This window comes from Stegodyphus dumicola, chromosome X1, assembly GCF_044657685.1.
Source record: "Stegodyphus dumicola isolate Sdum_Otavi_A_Nest chromosome X1, ASM4465768v1".
Lineage (NCBI taxonomy): Eukaryota > Metazoa > Arthropoda > Arachnida > Araneae > Eresidae > Stegodyphus > Stegodyphus dumicola.
Genome location: NC_140780.1, coordinates 237,134,378 through 237,156,079, shown reverse-complemented (window position 1 = coordinate 237,156,079; position 21,702 = coordinate 237,134,378). Strand labels below are relative to the sequence as shown.

Below are 21,702 nucleotides of genomic sequence, written 5' to 3'. Positions count from 1 at the left end.
TTTCAAAGTGGTGACAAACTAAGTTTCCCCTTTAAAAGAAGTTTTTTTCACAATGATTTTCTTTTTCTTGCAGTTTAAAATGTTAAATTATCATTGCTTTTCTAATTTTAATTATACCGCCATGTTAAGACCCGTTTTGCACTACTTTTTCAGGAGAACAAATATGTGTTACTGAAAATACAGAATGGTGTTTTCTTCTGATGAATGGAAATTCTTTCGATAATATTTTTACAACCTGCTGAACGCCAATTCCGTTTTGCAAGTGCAATTATATGTTTACTATATGTAAATTAACATAAGCAACTATTAACTCAAAATCCCATTCGAGGGACAATTCTTGCAAAGTTCCGTGCCAACTTTTAAAGCGACGGAATACGTATCTCAAGCAATAAATATCTCAAATAATTCAGTTTGTATTTTCCCAAGACTAATTTTAGTTAGGGGATCGCTTGTGGATCGAATTCCTGATAGTCACGGGAATAAGTGTTAAAATATCAACTAAACTTGAACTAGTCAACTAGTCATTTTATAGGCTAATCGAAATTCTATAACTCACATTTCATGCATAAATATATCACATTCATCACCAGGGGGAGAGGGTCCACACCGCAACACACCAATATTTGGTCGAGTGCTCAGGAATGACAAAAAGTGGGTCCAGTTGGACACTCCTAAGCGTTCTAGACACTTGTATTCACGACGTGACCCTGTACCTCCCACCTCAAGATTGCTTCTGCAACTAAGGAAGATCATATTCTGTATCTGCTGGAGTAGTCGCCAAGTGGAGCACTATGAGTTACTAACACCAAGGCCACACCATAACTGAGGACCTCGCCGCAATTTCAACACATGCAACATACACTGCAGTAGAATGAGCCGACCAGGAATACCATTTAGAGATTTGTCTGGGAGATACTGTGTTCGCATAACCTACAGCCTGCAAATTACCACCTGTTCTATTCCCTGGACAACCAGCTTCGTAGGAAGTCCTTCAACAATGAAGCAGACCTGCGGCATGATCTCATGGATTTCTTCGAGTCCAAGACCAACGAGTTTTATCGATAGTACATTGTACACTGCTTAAAAAAAAGGGGGGGACAGTTCTATATCTCTCGTACTACTGGGCCGATTGACAAAATTCAAATTGCGTTCTTCATGTCTCAAAAGCGCGACTTAGGATATATATTAGATTTATATATAGCTCTACACTAACATAGTTATTTTGACATGAAATCAGACTTTTTCTGAAATAACATACCAATTTTTTTTTTTTTTTTTCCATATTTCGATTCTACGACTCAAATTATGCCTAAATATTAAATTTTGTTAAATTTGGTGCGAAATTTACGGAGAAATTCAACAATTTATATTGGCGCTTTTTATTCAGTCTGCGCTAAAATTAGCTCACTTGGCGAACTTCTTAATATGTGGCAACCTATTTTCATTTCCATTTTTGCATAGTGCGTGAAAGGAAAAAAAAAGACAATCGTTCCTTCTTTCAAATAATGTTCTTTATATTATATTTTTAATTATAATTTTTATTAATTTTAAGCAATTTTTTTCTTTTTCGAATTTTATTTTAATTGTTTAAGTTGCATGGTTTCTTTCGAATAACTGTTTTAAAAATGTCTATTTACTCATACAAACTGCGTAGTTTAAATCAAAGGTGCATCGTTTATTTTTTTTTTTTTTTAAAGTTTTCTTTATACTATATTTTTAGTCAAAGTTACTATTTTAGGTAATTTTTAAATTTTTAGACTTTTATTTTAATTTTTAGTGTTGCATTGTCTCTTTACATAATTATTTTAAAATTTTCTATTTATTCATTCGAACTGAGCATTTTAAATATATTTATTAATATAAATTTTCCAGAATTTGATTTTATTTATTAGGATTGCGTTTCTTTTGGAAGAATACTTTGTAACCCAGACTACGATGCGTTTGAAAACTGCATACATTAAAAGAGAAAATACAGTAAAGCAAAGTTAACACGCCTTTCAATGTTCCGTTCAGAAATGATATATATAAATAAGAGAGATGTATGACCGACATTTTAACTTAGGATTACTTGCATACACTGCTTTAAACAGTTTTATCATTGTGCCCATTGCTTTACACAATTTTATCCTACATTTGGTTTCTTAAAATGCTATTTATTCATATTTTAGTCAAATATTTTATTTTTGAAATCGCAAGGATCAATTATCATAAGATTAAAAAGTTTCAAATTAAAAAAAAAATACAAATACTAAATTTTACGCAAAAATTTATTTTTTCTTCTCTTTTTCTTCAGGCATTCTGCTTCATTCTTGCTCTTTTTCTTTAGGCATTCTGCAAGTATATTAAAAAGCATCCAACTTTTCGAAATATCTTGATATTTCTGACAATCATTTTAAATAAAGTTATCGCCTTCCATTTCATAAAGGCCCACAAACGGCCGGGCGGTAAAGCCGCTGAACACTGGTAGTTCACTCCGGGGTTCGAATCCCGGTAAACGGGCTTGTTGCATGGGCGTTTTCATCGATTTTCTTATGTGTAATGTGTATGCCAGCCGGTTTCCCTTAGAACGTTCTTCACGGAGGTCCTTTTAGGCAGATAGCCCTGCTTTGCCATAACTTAATAATTCAAATCAATCCATTTCATCAGTATTTGGTCAGAGCCTTTATCCGTCTATACAGGCTAAGCATTTTGAAGGTATGAGATGAAAGGAAAGGTTAGTTTCATCAAGAAGTTTTGGTTTATTTAATTATGACAAAGCACACTAGGGCTGTCTGCCTAAGGGGAGGCATGCCTTCGTGGAGGGCTTTCTAAGGGAAACTAGCTCATATACACGTTACACATAGGGAAAATCACGAAAACGTCCATGCAACCAGCCCGTTCGCGAGATTCAAACCTCGGGCCAAACTACCAGTGTTCAGCGGCTTTACCGCTCGGCCGCTGTTTCTTCAGGAGGAAAAAAAAAAAACATTTTTAGGTGACATCCACATACATCACTGGATAAACTCTTGAATTTTCAAATAATTCGACTGAGAAATCATTAGATTCTCCATTTATGATACGATATGATGTTCTATAACGTAATTTAAATTTATACAACCATATAGTCTAAAACCAGTCGCTCTTCACTTTAATCTGCAATGATATCGTTTTTGTCTTTTCTGTTAACAGCGCCCACCAGCGGCCGAGCGGTAAAGACGCTGAACACTGGTAGTTCGATCTGAGGTTCGAATCCCGCGAACGGGCTGGCTGCATGGGCGTTTTCGTGGTTTTCCCCATGTGTAACGTGTATACGAGCCAGTTTCCCTTAGAAAGTCCTCCACGAAAGGCATCCCTCCCTTTAGGCAGATAGCCCTCGTGTGCTTTGCCATAATTAAATACACCACCATACACCACCTTTTCTGTTAACACATGCTCAATTGATGGTATTTGCTGGTGTACACGTTCAAGTGTTTTCTCTGTGAACACTTGAGTTCTTTGAAGTATCCTGAAAGTATATTCAAAAGCATCCAACTTTTTGAAACATCTTGGTATGTCTGACAGACAAATTTCCCTGCAAATTTTTGCTTACTTTTCTCCCTAATTTTCTTCTTTCCTTCTACAGTTATTTTCAGTGCTCGCACAAGAAAATTAAGATTTTTCGATTGCTAGACCTTCCATAAATTTTGCATTCTTGTCAATTTTTTTAAAATATCAATTACATGAATTGTGTTTCAGCTGAAGACAGCTTTTCATTTTCTAGTCATTTTAACTATAAATAAAGTTTAAAGCGAAGTCTAAAGGATAAATATTTTAATTAAAAGATTTTTGCTAAATGACAAAGAAATAAAACAGTCCAGCAGTGTTTATTCTGTACCAGCGAGTGACCCGATTCTTATATCGGCTGAAACAATCTAAATCATATTAAAGATCATGTTTTTTTATACAATCTATAACGCAAGAGAAAAATTAGCTTCTTAAAACATGCTTTCTAAGAGGATTAATATAAAAATTATATTTATATACATTTTTAAGCTGAGACTTGAACCAAACTGTCGAACTTTTAAAGTTTAATTTACATGGTGGTTATAATTACAGTTCCACTTTGAAATGGTCATAAAAGGAAAACTACCGGACCAAATGTTATCAAACTTGGGAATCGTGTAAAGGAGGTTATGGGAATTTATTTTTCGAGGGCACAAAAAAAAAAAAAAAAAAAAAAAAAAAAAGAGTTCAAAAACTCACCACCAGGGGGAAAATGACTGTATTCAATATTGTTAAATGAAATAAGACATGAAAACATCTGTTTAAAATGTGTTTAATAGTTTCCGAAACGTGTTACAAAGCATGTTCAATGTAGCGTCCAGCATTTTCCGAAAACAAGTTAAATCCTGTTATTTCATTCTCAACAGAAGCTCTTAGCATATCAGGAGGAATATTACGGACATGTCGGTGTATCACACTTTTCATTTTGTTTAGGTTATCACCATAAACAGTGCTTTTGAGATAACCCCATAGCCAAAAGTGACAGAGGTTGAGGTCTGGTGGGAAGAGGGGGGTGTCGGCCTATAAAACGTTCATTCGTGAAATGTTGCCTGAGCAACTGTGCGACACATATGAGGTGGGGCCCAGCCCTGCATAAAAATCGTAGTATCTAAAATGCCACGTTACCGCAGTTCATATATCACGAAACATTTTAACATTGACTCTAAGTGAGCTGCAATCACAGTGGTCCAGCTGTTGACTGCTCTTCAGAGAAAAATTGTTCAGTTATGAAACTAGCTGTCATTCTATACCAAACGGTGTGGAATGACTGCTATGCAATCGAATGCATTAGGAGAATGCAATGGAACTAGGTAGATAACATGAGGGATTTCTTTTGCCCAAATCGATAAAAGCGTTTTGAATCAGTATCTTCATGTTTTAGGACCGAATTCAGGCTTAAAAAATTACAAATTAGCGATCTGTCAGAAAACGATTTCCAGATTGTACGCACTTGTGCGAGTGATTTGCGATCTCACATTTTCTAATCACTAATTCGTAATTTTCACGGACGAATTTCTCACTTACACGGATGGCGCACTCGACTTTTATCGAATTTAACGCCTTTAAATGGTAAGTTGCTTACTTCAAAGTTTCTTAAGGGTATACAACATATTAAACCCGTGTAACAAAAGGTTAAGTTAGATTCCGAACCATATTTCGTTTAACAATATTGAATACAGCGCCATTTCCCCCTGGTGGTGAGGTTTCAAACTTCATTTTTTTCGGGGAAAATAAATTCCCATGACCTCCTTTACACGATTACCAAGTTTGATAACATTTGATCCAGTAGTTTTCCTTTTATGACCGTTTCAATGTGGAACTTTAGTTATAACCACCCTGTATATTACTAAATTTTAATTTGAAGCTTTGCGTTATATGTATACCATGCGTAAAATTTTCGCTTTTATGGAAAAAATAAAGAATCAAAGCAAATATACTTGGATAATGGACCAAAACTGAAAAAATGTCCCCTCCCTCCCAAAATAAAATATTGAAACTTCGACCTTGAATTTATTGGGTTATCCAAATATTTAATTTGACTTATCTTTTAAGTCCTAGTTCCGACAACAATTCCGTCAAAAATTCCGAATTACTGAAGCTGAAGTAAAAGTTTTAGTATATATTCACTGTATGTTAATAAAGTAATCAGAGTGTAATAAAAATAGATTATAGAATTTACGCTGATGCAACTTTTTGTCTGAATGCACAACATGTAATGGAAGAAAAGGTTTGTAGAGATCTGTTTTTGACATGCCTCTTAAAGTAGATGTCATACTCCTTTTGTCTCTTCAATGTCAAAAAACTTTCCTTTGAGAAGCAACTTTAGTTTTTGGGAGAGAAAAAAAAATCACAAGAAGACAAATTTGAAGAACATGCAGGACGATTGAGTACACATACTTATTATCGGAACACAAGCGGTTCTCCGATTGGTTATTGAATAATGAAAAGATGCGTTGTCATGCAAATACAAAACATTTTGAATACGTTTTCTGACTGAATAACGTAAGATTAAAAGTCATCTGCTTAATTCACAGCCATTTACAAGTCAACTACTCGGGCAATTGCAGAATCGTTTTGATCCGGAGCTTGTAAGACAAACCTAATATCACAGGATTTAAACACTTCTTTAATCTTCCGAGAACGTTCCTTCTTTAGCTCATAAACAAATCTTAAATTCTTCTTTTTGTGTCTAAGAATGCAACAATATTTTAAATATTTACAAATAAAATATTAAACTGGAGATTTAATTGTAGCCTCACCAGTTGCCTAGCGTTTTAAGATTATTAAATACTAATTGTTTGTTGCGAAGTCTAACCCAGGCTGCATGATTGGTTTTCGTAGTTTTCTAAGTTCTCTTTACAAAGGTTCTCTATGAAAGCATCTTAACGAAATAGCTTCCATGTTCTTTCTATGTTCAAATAACAAACTAACCTAGTTAAAGCGCGATTTCCAAGTGAAGTTACTAGCAAAACCCGAATACTCATTAAAAATCAAGTAGCTGGTCAATCGGGAGTAACATGAAAGATAAGGCGCCAATAATTGAATTGCTGCTACGGTACACTGTTTCTAGACTTAGATGGTCATTCCTTAATTAAATATAACTGATTTATAACTTCTACTATAGAACTGAAGTGCAAAAAAATAATATCGTGTGCAATCTTGATTAATATAAAATTAGAAATATTTGCATTCAGACAGAAAGTTTTTTGAAATATTTGCAGTTACTTTATAAGAAGGATTTATTAATAACTGTAATAATTACTTATTATATTACTGATGATTAGGATTCAGTTCTTGACAATTACATTCTAAATTAGAATTTTAAGGATATAATGAAAATACGCTACGCACAAAAATACATTTTAGGATAAAAAATGAGTTGATTTTTTATGTTTAAAAACTTCTTAAATTCATTTAATAAACATCGCACCCTCGTTGTTAATTGAATCCAGAATGTTGGGTGTCGTTTATATAATTATTCTTACTAGTCCACAGAACCTGCTGACTTATCCAGCCATTAAGTAGCTGCAGATCATTTCTACATAACCATTGAACTTCCATTAATTCGGTTTCTAGAGGGTTGTATGTTTATATCATAATTTGACTTTTATAAAAATGATTATTTTAAATCTTATGTTTCTATAAAAATATACTGTGCTTTAAAAATATGGATGATAGTATCAGCCGCTTTTTCAGCCACTTTATAAGCAACAGCTTGTTTAGAAATAAATTATGCAGTTAATGTCATAAAATTCAAGTAAACATCAAACGAAAGTTCTCAGTTTTTGACAATTCGATTTAAACGAAGTTAAAGTAAAGTAGCAGACGATAAAACGCCGAAGGTAAAAATTTGCTCTTACAAATATTTTTTTAAAAACAAAAAGGAAGAAAGAGAGAAATTTAAAAAAAAAATAGTTAAAAATTTGAATAATATCATCTATAATTTAAAAAAATAGCTTTTCACATAGTATTAATAAATATTTATTACGCATCATTGAGGGAAAAAAATTCATATAATTAATTCTCCGTAAAATTTTATTTGAAATTTAAGGTTAAAAAATAGCTGTGGCAATTCACTGTAACAAAAATCCATAAACCACATTTGGCGTTATTATCACTCAAAAAAAAAAAGATGCCAAATTTCAAAACGCGAAAATATGTAAATTCGTGTATATCTTAGAAAATTTTGAATAAAAAAGTTTAATTTTTTGCAGGTATGCTTAGAAATACACCTACCTTAAGATGATGACAAAAATTTTATAGGTTATAATTCAAAATTTTTTTCGAAAAATTTATAAAAATTATTTAAAAATAGAAATTAAAAAAATAAAACACAAAAAATGGGTACATTTTATTTGGAATGAACCTAAATTTCGAAATGTGAAAGGAAAAATCAAAAACGTTTAATAAAAAAAGATATATTAATAAATATTTGCCAAATTCAATTAACACTGAGGAGCTAAAATTTTGAGAGCTAATATTTTAAAAACTACTCGTACGAATTTTACAAAACTTGGCATTCTGGCATAATTTGAGTCGCAGAATCGAAATATGGAAAAAAATTGGTATGTTATTTCAGAAAAAGTGCGATTTGTGTCAAAATACCTATGTTAGAATAGTGCTACATATAAATCTAATATATATCCTAAGTCGCCCTTTCGAGACATGAAAAACGTAGTTTGAATTTTGTCAATCGGCCCAGTAGAACGGGAGATATAGTACTGTCCCCCCCCCCTTTTTTTAGCAGTGTACATCTGCAGGAATGTTGGCAAAGAGAGTTTCCTGCTGATGGCAACATGCACGCTTCTGACGACCATGAAATGCAAGAAAGATTTTCATTACCTTATAGATGGATGCTTCGCGACCGACAGGTTGACAGCTCCAAGCTGCAGGAAGCACATCAAAAGCTAAATTTCACATTTATAACATCTCTCTATCCCCGGTGATGAAACTGCTTTCAATAAAATCCTCCACCTCATTTTGAAGCTTAGTAACCTTAAGTACAAGTCTATGACTAATATTTGAGAAAATAAAGCCTTTACCTACACTTTTCGAGCGCTCTATGGATGCATATAATTTCGTACTAAATTTACATACGCTAATATTTTACCATTACAGTCTAATAATAAATGATTCAATAATAAATGAACAACTGAAATTAAATCATAATTGAATGACAAAATATGCGCTACTTCTATATCACACACATATTAATACCAAAAATATTACCTTTTAATCCATATTGTAGCACTAAATCTAGTTTCTCTTCGAAACGAAGAAGTGCTGCAAGTTTATGATCAATTAAAGTATCTTCGGCAGAGAAGCATCTTTGCAGATCCCGAATGCAATCTGGAATAATTAAATACATTTACATATTGTATTTTAAAGAGAAAATTTTCACAATTAACCTGGCATTTATACAAATACAGACTTATTTGAACCAATACAACCAAACCAACTCCAGAGTGCTTTGGATAAAAATTATATCTAATTCTGTAAATTCAAAAAAAGCGTTATCATTTAAAACTGGCTGACAAATCCCTACAGATAATCCAGGAAAAAGTATTAAATATGAAGCTACTGACTGCCATGGTATGAGTTTTGACAAAATTTGGCAATATTTTTAAATTTCAGAAAGTGAGAAACTCTGCAACATCGCCAAACATATTTACATATTGTTAACTATTTTACATCGATTTTACCGTTAATCATTTTTAACATTGTGTACTTTTAAACATACAGAATCATTAGCAATTTTTTTTTTTTTTTTTTTTTTTTTTTGCGTGTAGTTTGGCGAGAGACTGTGGATATTTGGTTACTAAAAATATTTTGTCATTAAGCAAAAAACACGAAAATCAGGAGAGTTTTGAATCTAGTAATGCATCCAATAGTACATCTTTCTGGGAAAACTGCAGAGATTTTATCCATTTCAACAATTTTGGTTTAGCATGAGAAGCGATTTTGTAAATATGGCAACTTCAACTTTCTTAAAAACTAAATATGTACAGAGGCTGTTCACACATTTTTTAGACGATGTATATTGTATTCACAAAACTAAATTACATAAAATTCTTGTGTTTTAAATGTTCTATTTGACATCCCTTATTCTGAACTATCTTTCGACACCGCAATTTCCAGGTTAATAATGCCTTTTGAAGTGGCAGAAGAGGTATTCTATCCCATTCCTCCCGAACAGTTTTACAGAGTCCTGTTAGGGTTTTGGGACAAAGTTTGGATAACGCAGTTTTTAAAAGTCCGAAAGCACAAAAATCCATAGGTGACACATCGGGAGATTTAGTAGGGATATCAGTGAAGGGCATGGCCTTTATACTAGTTTTTGTTCCATTTCTTTTAGGAAATTTACAGTGGATTTTGATGTGTGACTGCTAACTTTGTCCTGATGGAGTCTCACAGATTGATGGCACTGCGGGTAAAGCGATGGTATTTCATTCAGAAAAATTGGCGACAAAATATGTTCCTGATAGTATTTGGAGTTAATCTTGACATTTTTTTGCACTCCCTTTATTTTTAACTTGTCATTATAAGAAAAACCAGCAACAATCATGAATCCCTTAGAAAAACTTTCTTTCGATTCTTTGAACCATGTACTTAAATTTTTTCCTCCCCTTTTATGATAATAAATGGCTCTTTTTATGTTACAATCATTTAAATACACTCATGCTTCATCAATTGTGACAATTGTTTTCCATTTTTCTTTGGATAAGTGTTTCTCATATAGAATTCGCTTTCTTAAGATTTAAATCAACGTTTATCATTTTGTTTACAGTGGACACCGAGCATTTTAATGATTTTGCAACTGTCCTTTGACTAGGGGGATTTTCTTTTAACATTAAACAACGTACCTTTGCAATAGTCGAAGATGTCCGTTTTTTCCTTGGATACTTGTTTGGAATTTTTATCCCACTTGAGGCTCCAATTTGACGTTATTTTCCTTTCTTGTTGATGATATTACCTATCGACGCTTTAGCACATCGTTTTTGGATAACGATGTATGCATATTTCTCTTCGGAAAGAGCGCAAATGTAGCCTTCGAACCACTGCTTTGTTAAATTCGCCATTTTGAATAAAAACAAAACTTTCAAGCCACAGACGATAATTTTGACTTTTAAAAACATAGTACAATTGCAATTACTTCTTTTGCAGCAAACGAGTTTTTATTACCGCTTACCAAAATCGTCTAAAAAATGTGCGAACAGCCTCTGTAGATGGCTTAATTTTCTACTATTTATAATTTCAAAAAAAAAAATTTTAATACATCAGGACTCGATAAAAAGTTTTCCAAGGGACATACATTAAAAAAAAATTCTTAAACAGGAATATCATTTTTTCAAAATTATGGTTTAAACTACTATTTTAGAATTAAATTCTTTAAATTTCCAATTAATTATCTTAGAATATCTTAAATTTTACTTATTATGGAAAATGGAACAAAATTACCTGCATTTTTTTATAAACTTTTAACGTGTTTTCCTTCAAATATCTCATTATGAAAACTTTTATTTCTTAATTAAAACATATTAATTAATTAATTTAAAAAATATCTAATACCCAACCATGAGCGATAATTTTATATGTATATAAAAAGACAGAAAAGCAGAGTAATAGCATTCCCCCCTATTCTGAGATTTCCTCTTTTCCAATACTCCATTATTGTAAAAGATGGATGATTGAACCAGAAATCTCGTTAATCAATATGACAACAGCGAATAATATGCGGTCAGTCGAGAAGCGAAGCACTGACAATAGTAGAAAAATTACATCGCTGTTCTAAAAATAATATTGATGACTTCCGTTTCTAATTACGACTGGGAAAACACAGTCTTTCAATACCAATTTCTTAAAAAAATAAAGAAAAAAATCTCTTTCCCAAAAGATAAGTGCTAACTTCTTAAGCCCGAAAACCTTCCAAGACAAAACGTTTCACGTCAGAAAATGTAACATTGTCAAAACAGTACAAAATATTTAGGACTGAAATAAAATTTCTTAAGTGGGAAAACTTCTCAAACCGGAATTCTTTAAACTGGTTGTACTGTATTTTAAAATAGATACTTTGGCCGTTTTAATACAATTTCTATAAGTGAATTATTTTGGCTCATTTAACTATGTAAAATAGTTTTTCTTTAAAATGCACGAACTAAATATCTCATCTCGTTCTTTGATTCTAAGGATTAAGTAATAATATAAACAAGCACCACATAATAAAAGCATAATTAATTTGGATTTTACTGGATAATTTTGCATGAAATGAAGCTTAATATAATAATATAGATTTAAATCCTTATAATGGATATAAAGCATAATCGATAGCATTTTAACCTGATGGAATTTATCTGTGTAAAACTTGTAATACTTTTAGATAATTTTTAAATAAATACTTTGTTTACATAAACATATTATTATTTATATTACAATTTACGTTTTGTTTAGTTGTACATTAGGAAATGCTACGCTGTTATTAATTAAAAAAAGTTATGTAAAAAAATTTACATTCAAAGGAGAAGAAACATTTCAAACTAATTACAGACAATATCAAATATTTAGGCAGAATACAGTACATTGGTTATTAGAGAAAGAAAAAAAAAAAAGAGTTACCTAGAAAAAGGCTAAATAAAGTACTACTTTGACTAGTACATCTAATTAAAAGAAAGCTCATGGAAGAATTGGAAGAACCGTAAGATAAGTAGTTAGCATATAAAACAAATAGTTGTTCTTATTTTTAAAAGCCACAAAGAGAAAACTGCAAGAAGTTCATCTGATGATGAAAACGAAAATATATATTATTGCACAAATTACCTGCAGATGAGTTTTTCCTGATAAATTTAACGTGTCTGAAGAAATTGAATTACACGGATCGTGCTTATGAATGATTTTGTCATTTTATGATTCTCAGTGAAAAGTTAAACTACAAAATCATAATTATTATTACGTGGAAAGGGTAGCACCATTCATTAACCTTAAACACTTAATCTTAACCACCCTAAATATTCATTTTCCCTAAAAATATCGATGACAGTGTAATTCAAGGTTTCTTAAACTTTTTTCAGTCACGACCCCTTTTTTTATCACTGAGATTTTTTTCGCGACCCCCAGGACCACATAATATTTACAAAAATTTTGTGGGACCCCATAAGTATTGTGCAAATCCGACACACGCGCGAGAAAACTGTCAATTTTTTCACATGTACTGTAATATACTATTGCAGTTTTAGGTCATTAACTTTAATTTCTAATTTTAAGACATAGAACAATGTGAAAATTTTCAATAAGTAAGAGACGAAATGACAGCGTCACGTGCAAAGCAAGGAAAATGAATGTTTATATTATAAAAAGAATGCGTCGAAACATTCTCGTTTTTTCCTTTGTCTGTATTGTCTTATCTTTATCCATTTTCAGATACATTGTGTAAAAATATTTGGCAATTGTAAAAATACTATAATAAGTTAAAGAAATATCAAAACTGTTAAAATTTTTGGCGACCCCCTGCTGCAGGCCCCACGACACCCTTGGGGGTTGCGACCCATAGTTTGAAAAACCCTGGTGTAATTGATATGCAGTATGCTCTGGATACATATCTGAATAAAGCGGGCTTAGCCCGCGCAAAACCTCTGAACACTGGTAGCTCGGTCCAACTTTCGAATCCCGGCGAACGGGCTGGCTCCATGGGTGTTTTCGTGATTTTACGCATGTGTATCGTGTATGCTGTATCTTCTAGATGCATAAGTGAATAAAGCTGGCGCAGCCCGCGCAAATCCGCTGAACACTGGTATTTCGGTCTTACTTTCGAATACCGGCGAATTTTAATATGGGAATAAACGAACTCTTAAAAACGAACAATGATAGGCGGGCTTGCCCGCTAGTTGATAAGAAAGATTGTACAAAGTTACCCGATGAAATCATGTTAAGAAGAACTTTCACAACTTCTACTGCTGTATCCTTTCAGTACGACTCTTTAAAGAATAAAAAAAATATTTGTTAGTTATTAAATTCATCATTTTTTAGAGTTTTACTTCCTAGTGTTCCTACTGTAACTGCATGTTCCTGACTTTTTTATTTTAAAAAATAAAATATTTACAATTTAAACTTTTTACAATTTCTATTTTAGATTTGTTAATACAGAAGGGTTCTTAATTTGTGCGGAAATTTTCAAGCCTAGTTTTAAATAAAAGGAATATTTACAGGTCTAACCTTTATTCATAACAAAGAAACAATAATACGTTACGAAATCTGTAGTAAAGCATAATTTTTTCTAATTCGACTACGGAGAAGTCTCCCCATCATTGAAAGAATTATGCATTCCTTGATTCGAGTGAATTGTAAATCGGTTTCCTTGTAAGGCACATTTCAGGATACACTGTCTAGATGTAAAAAGTGATCAGAATACATTTTGTGGCATATTTATATTCACACTGCAATCTTCCCGTAAATACAATAACATCACACATTCAGAAACTAAGAAATTAATATGGAGTAAATTTCAAGAAATTTAGTTTTTTTCAAGAATTATTGAAGAATTTGAATATACTATTTCATTTTAAGAGGAGTAAAATAAATAATAAATTGATCAGTATGTTAAAGTGGGTTAACAGATTATGGCAAAATGGAAGGCTATCTACCTTAGGAAAGATGCCTTTATGGAATACTTTCTAAGAAAAATTGCCTCGAATGAGAGAAAATCATGAAAACTCCAAGGTGGGAACTCAGTTATTACTGTTCGCAGATCTTATCAACTGTGTGCTGATAGCACGAGCAGTAAATTTAAAGGGAGAAAAGTTTATATTAGTTACCTACGAATTTAGCATATTCAAACCAATGTTCGCTGATTTATCAAATTTTTCTATTCATATAAATGCACACATATATGTATACGATAAAATTTTGGATATAACATAGATGATGATGACGATAAAGAGCTGGGAGAAGATTTTTTTCCCCAATGAAGAGGTAGTCGCGATTTTTTAACTTTCTTTTCATTTGCAGCCCATAATAGCATAATCACATAATAATCGAGCTGAATTAAAGCAAGAAGTGTAACAGAAGCTTGTTTCAATTTTTACAACTAGCACATTATATGTTTACAAAGCGAAGGCAAGCATTAACCACTAAAGGCCAACATCCCTTTTTTGGAAGCATATTTACATGGCTTTACACGTACGATAATTTTAAATAAGCTATTAGTCTTTTATGCAGCAATTATTTATTGTGTATTCTAACTATGATATAAAATAGACAGGAATTTTGACGCTAGAGGGCCTCAAATGATCACCGTTTCAGTGTGACTCACGAGATCGCCTTCAATAACAATCTGGCAGCGAATATTGGTAGGTGAGAGATCTTTAAAAGTCATCAGTAGATATAAAGAAAAGTCAGACTATTCAGCAGATACAAAGAAAAAGTCAGGAATCGGTCAAAATAATTACGAATTCAGCGTAAATTCATCCAACACCCTTTTAACGTCTGTAAGTGCTTGGAACAACCAATATTTTCCAAATAAAATATTATGTTTGAATTTTGGTCCTAAGGTTAGAAGAAAAAAAGATTATGCTTCTGTGATAAATTAAGAAACGGTAAAGTTGCTTTATTTCTCGATAGAAAGGCATAATATCGCTGTATTTGGCTGATAAAAGTTTCGGTTTGATACTATTGCGTAAATCACCTGCATTATATAGGAACCATACAACTGCCATTCATTCTGGAATAATGCCCTACAGAAAGATTTATAAGAAGCATTTTACTGTTTTTAAGACTAGAATGGGGGACATAACCAAATTAAAAGCGAGATTTCCGGGGCTGTTAAGAATTAAAATTTGAAACTATAATTCCAAAAATTAAGACGTAAGTAGAATTTTAAAATTACAGTGCAGTAAAATTTTCGTCTGAATGAGAGTTTCAACAGAAAGCAAAGCCCACGAAATTAAAAACTAACAACCGAACAGAGCGTAATACCAACACCCTCTCTGTTTAAGAAGGTGTTGGCAGTACAGAACAAAAGGCAAATCTGAAACGCTTAGTACCTTACAATGACGAAAGAAAGAGTTATCTCTCTGCCTGTGTGTGCATCGCATAGCGGACAGATGGTTAGGGACAGAGTTACGAAATTCGGTCCGTGGATTGATCAGGATTGTTGGGTGGTTCCATGCGCACCACAATGCGATTTTAAGTTCGATGCAGACTTTTATTATTATTGCGATTACTTAACATCGGAATGATTTTTTAAATATTTTTCGCCCATATCCACGCTCATCGATTGAACTAAATATCGTAGAATTGCCAACGAATATATCGGAAAATAATTCCCCCAACAAAATTTATTCTGAATATCTTAACATAATCATCGTATCTCTATTATTTTTAAATTCTAACTTCTTTAAATCTGTAGCTTATAACGTCTTCAGCTTTTCTGAACTGAAGGAATTTGCTTACACTTTTTAAAACTCATGTTAGAATTTATATCTTAGTCATACATAATCGCTGCAGACAGGCGTTTCGTCCGTTTACCGATCAAATAACGTCTCTCTGAAACGGCATAATAATACCACTTCACTAATACGTTGAGCAGATAGCCCTCCTCTTTATTTAGATGCAATGGTTTTCTTTCAATTAATAATTTTTTAACCGCAGCTATGGTGTCTGCCAATATTTTTAGCGCATTCAGAAAAATTTTCTCTTTTCCCGATGAAAAGAACGACATAACGTCAGTGTAAAAACGTAAAACATCACACACTGAATTTAAAATTATATAATCAGAGGCCAAGTGTGTAACTGGTTTGGTACAAGGAAAGCAAGTCATCCAACAATTTATCAGAGTAAGAGAAAATGTGATAAGAAAAACTACTCAAACAACAGACGAGTTTGACAACACAATTTATCTTCCAAAGAAAAAAAGCTGTAAAACATTCCGTTTTAAATATTCTTCCACAGTTTAAACACAGCCTCATTTCAAAAATAAGAATTAAAGCTTAGCTGCCAACCTTGAAATATGAAAACCAAAAGTTTCCGGAAGCTTCTCGAGCATTTCAAAAGAAATCCATATCGACTCACATTTACCTCACACGCACATTTAATTTCACTTTGCAATAACGAGAAAAACTTGAGTAGGAAAGGAAAGCTTTTATGTATCAAAATTTTTTTTAATATGATAAAATAAAAGTAACAATGTTTGGCTTGGTTTGGTTCAGTTTATTACGGCAAAGCAAGCACACTAGAGCTACCTGCCTAAAGGGAAGGATGCTTTCGGTGGGGCACATTCTGAGGGAAACTGGTTTGTACACGTTGCACATGAGGAAAAACCACGAAAACGCTCATGCAGCCAGCCCATTCGCCTGGATTCGAACTGCGGTCAGAACTACCAGTGTTCAGCGATTTTACCGCTCGGTCGCTGGTGGGCAATAATTAATATACATACTACTGCGTGGATAAATTGAATAACTTACCATATATTGGTGAAAAACAAAGCTAAACACAAATATTAACAGATTAAATATTGCTTGAATAAATGTCAGTTGTAGATTAAGACAATTCGGATCAAAGAAAATTTGATACGAGAAATTATGCTAAAACCCCCTAGGAGTGGGGAACGGGATTTGCACAATTAAAGTTTCATTGATTCAATAAATTTCATTAAGTCCTGGGAAACATTTTACTTAGTAAAAGCTAAAAATTAAAAACCAGGTAATTCAGTGATCTACCAGGAGACCGAGAGATGTCATGAAAACTGGGAAGAGACGGCAGCTGTGGTTAAAGGCTTTTAAATAAAGAGCTCCAGGGACAATAAGTGTTTGTATTTTTAAATTATCTAGGTCATCTCAATATTAGGAATTTTCAATTTACCCAGTACGAAAGCAAGCAGTTGGATTTGAAATGTCATAAAAAATCAAATGCATTCTTTAAAAAACAGAACTAGATAGGCAGGACATAATGTAAAAAAAAAAGCATCTATCAATTTTCCTTTTTTGGGGGGAGGGGAGCGGGAGGAAGAGCAGTATTTTTCTATTTAGATATTTTCAGCATTTTCTCCTTATCTTTGTTGTAAAAATGCAGAACCTAGTTTTGCATGCTGTTTTATTCAGCTTAAATTAATCAACAGCCATCAGTAGGAATTTAAAGAAATAATAATAATGATAAAATAACTAGCAAATTTATCATGCTAGCAAGTGCTAAGTATCTGTTTTGTGAGTTTATGCAGCCCACGACACGATACGTGACACGCCAAAATAGCCCCGACAAAATGACCTGCGACACAATAGCCCTTAACAGATGAGCCTAAATATATAAATACCCTACTTCTAGTTTCAATTCTAAAAACTTTTTAGGCGAATACTGAGTTTTTATATCAATCGACAAAATTCGCATAAAGCTTTAGCATCTAAAAATAAAAATATTTTCTATATAACAATTATAATTCAGAACATAAGCCCAGAGCATACCAAACTTTTGAATGCCGCGGTAACCTGCATGTGAAAGTTATAACTACGACAACCTACTTGACAAACAGTTGTGAAACTTATTTTAGTAAATACGCCTATTTAGTAAGACAGTATATTAAAATATGTGTACAATATAAAATTTGAGCGTCTATATTTTTTCTAACGCATTTGCGAGCAAGATGTCATTATCGACATAAGCCGTGGCAGGCTTTTATATCGCCTGCATATATTTAGATAATAAAATTCAAAAATTGTTCGCAGCATCCAGTTCACAAGGCTTTTATTTAGGCCATTTTGTAATGGGATATTTTGTTGGGATGCCGACATGATATACAGTACTTTAAAAGCAGATTAGGCATTACCAGCCAAGTACCCTAAACTGGGACAGCCAGCTATTCAGGATTTTAGAAAAAAACAGAGATTATTATCCAAGAAAACTAAATGAAATGACAGAAGTTTTTAAACGTGAAGAAAACTTTTATCAAAAAGATTAATTAATGGACAACAAACTTTTCTGAAGACAAATAAATCTTCCTTCATCATTAAAAATAATTACAGACTTGGGTTTATTATGAAATACGGAATTTCAGATCTTTTATACACGGTGGTCATGAAAAAACTTCCCTGTTTTATGAACCTTCAGCGGTCTATCCTATTGGTTGAGCGGAGAAATGAAATTTCAGATATTGCTGTTTAAAAGTATGCACTCGAGATTGTGATGATTTAAAACAATTGAGCACTCACGGTTACGGCGACAATGAAAAAATTTCGAAATTTTCGAATAGTAACACCCATTTCTTTCCTGCGCAATTGATCAGCTCATTAAAAAACCCTAAAAAGCGTTGGAACGATACACATATGATAAAAACTAGCGGCGCAAAACATTTGCAACGAGCATTGTAAAGGACCAATGACAACACATAACAGGACAGGAGAGTGAAAAAAAAAAAAAAACTTGGAATTGCAAGTTTTCAACGTGCCCACCTTTGCAGATGATAACGCACTGCATGCGGGAGATGGTTGACAACAATGAAGAACGTAAAACAGCAAGAGGAATCTGTATAACCTCACGTTTTATCGCAGCATCTTTCAAGTCTGGCATACCTCGTGGATTTCGTGTGTACATCCTAGATTTCAGATGACCCCAGAAGCCAATAATCCATCGGAGTGAGGTCGGAGGATCACAATCAAACTGCAAAGTTATGGGAGATGAATAATATCTCCAAAGTGCGGTTGCAGAACTTGCTGAACACATGTGGCGCCGTGTGAAGGAGCACCATCTTGCATCCATACAATGTCATTAGCGACATTGCGTTGCTGCAATTCTCGAATTACGTAATTCTGAAACTGTTGTGTACAGAGCACTCGTGATGCAGCAAGTTGTCTTACCTGTGGAAGTAGCCTCTTCAAAGAAGTATGGACCAAGAACGAATGTGCTTGCGATACCGCACCGCGCAGTCACTTTAGCTGCGTGTAAAGGCACTAGTGTCACATCGTTATGATTTTCGTCAGGCCAGTGAATGAAGTTCTGGGAGTTTACGTTTGCAGTAAAAATGAGCCTCATCCGCCCATAATATCCACAGCGACCACCTGCTATCTTCGTCATATCTTATGGAAAAATTCGCAAAGTCTATATGCTCTTGCTCGTCTCCGGGTTGTGACAAATGGACGCGCCGGAATCGATAAGAAAACATCCGAACAAAGCGCAGAAGCTTGAAAACTGATGTTTTCGGCACATTCAGACTGCGGGCAACAGACCTGAAGTGTTGCAGTATGCAACAGCTCTGCAGTAATCGTATTATGCACTTCCGCAGCAACTTCAAAAGAAACACATGATCGTCCGAATCGTGGTCTATCACATGTGCATACAATTTCTTCAATTTTTTTTTTTTACCAAATTACGTACAGTTTTTACTGCTTCGTCTTAGCTTATGACTTCGCCGATAAACTCGCACTGCTTCGGCAGAAATTTCCCAGTTCAGATAAAACAGCTTTATCAATTTACCTCGTTTCCCTGTGAGTGCCATCTTGTTACCACATTTGGACACCTGATTGAAGAAAGAAGCTTCCCATACTGCTTATTAAAGGTTTTTCACTAACAATGCTTTGCACATGGTGTTCTGTAATTGGTGCTTCTACTGTCTGCCCCTGTGAACTACGCAAACTGTGTCTATGCACATTCTCTCTGTGTTGTTAGCCTTTACAATTTTCTTCTTTGCAAATGTTTTATGCCGGCAGTTTCCATCATATTGTGTATCGTTCCAAAGCCATTCATGTTTTTTTCCGTAGGAGAAAATTGGGTGCTGCCACTCGCAAATTCCGAAACTTTTCACTGTTACCACAACCGTAAGGGCTCTTTTGTTTCAAATCATTACAATATCGAGAGTATACCTTGAGATAACAATATCTGAAATTTCATTTCGACTGGCTGAATCGATACGCCGCTTGGAGTTCATATATCGGGAAAGTTTCTATACCACCCTGTACTTAGAATAAACAAGTTGAACAACAAAACACTTTATTGCGAAAAACCAGCCTATATTTTATTATTAAGGCGATGCACACAATCTTAGTCTACCTTCAGTATCATGAGATATTTATTAAAAAAAACTCTTAACTTACCTTCAATATCCGAGATAGACTTATTTGACTGCATCCTGAATGTCAGTACATGTCTTTAAATCTGTAAAGAAAAAAAAAATTATTTAACTGACACAATAATATGTACGGTTATGCACTTTTAGGTCGCTTAAAAAACTATAAAAATAGTTTTACTTTTTTAAACAGTAAGGTGTTCTCCCTCCTTAAAGCGTATTTTCGTGGAGCAACTGGAAAGCACGTCCAGCTAGCAGACTGAAGGCCCGGAATTCGAATTCCTACAAGGACGTAACTCATTTTCCATGTTTCTAAATTTAAAAAAAATCATCATGATTCTACACCAGGCGACCGAACCGAAAGGTAATGGACGGTAATTCGTCCCCATTAGGGTTGATTATTGGGTCCCGGCCTTCCCAGTCGCCCTTTAAGTGAAGGTGAATATAAGATTTTTTCCCACTTCCTTACCGCATGCCTTGTGGAAAGCATGTTCAGCTGACAATCGAAACGTCCGAAGTTCAAATCTCGGTGATGGCATAGCTTATTTTTCACGTTCCGGCTTCAAAATATCTAACGACTTTACAACATACGAACACAGATTATTTATGGTGGAATATAATAATTCAGGTGACCCGCAATAAAGTACCATCAATATTTTCCCCGGTTTTCTAATACAATAAGTCGATAAAATTTTGCGTAAGTATTGTGTGTATTTGTTTCAGATTATTATTAATTTGAATAAATATTTTTATTGTTTTGTTATACTTTAATTTTATTTCGCATATCACTATTCACAGGTTAGTTTGCTCTAGTATAAATGAAGATTCCGGCTTCTGAAATTTACGGAACTTGCTGACAAAATCCATGATGAGCTGTGAATTTAGAGAAAGATTAGAGCTAAGCGTCTTTGTGTTACAAATGAGGAATAAAAACGTAAATGCGATCAGCCCATTCTACCAGTTATTCAGTTACTGAAGCTGCATAGTGAAACTAAGAATATTCTATCGCTTTAAAACAATCCTTCGAAGGACATTTTTTGACAGCACTGGCGCTTTCATGGTTTTCTAAAACGTAGAAAGTATGTATAAAATCATTCAAAAATTCATTCTTAAATGTACACATTTCACTTGTTTTTGCATGC

General features: G+C 33.5%; 1 protein-coding gene across 2 annotated transcripts in view; it reads right to left on the bottom strand.

Annotated features, from left to right (window-relative positions):
• LOC118199294 (uncharacterized) overlaps nt 1-21,702 on the bottom strand; it is a 98,722-nt gene that overhangs the window by 61,157 nt on the left and 15,863 nt on the right. For both annotated transcript variants that reach the window (XM_035371110.2, XM_035371111.2), the window contains exons 2-3: nt 20,589-20,649; nt 8,752-8,871 (exon numbers count right to left, since the gene is read on the bottom strand). In XM_035371110.2, the coding sequence (XP_035227001.2) occupies nt 8,752-8,871; nt 20,589-20,622 (154 nt within the window). In that variant the 5' untranslated portion in view covers nt 20,623-20,649. The remainder of the gene's footprint in view (nt 1-8,751; nt 8,872-20,588; nt 20,650-21,702) is intronic.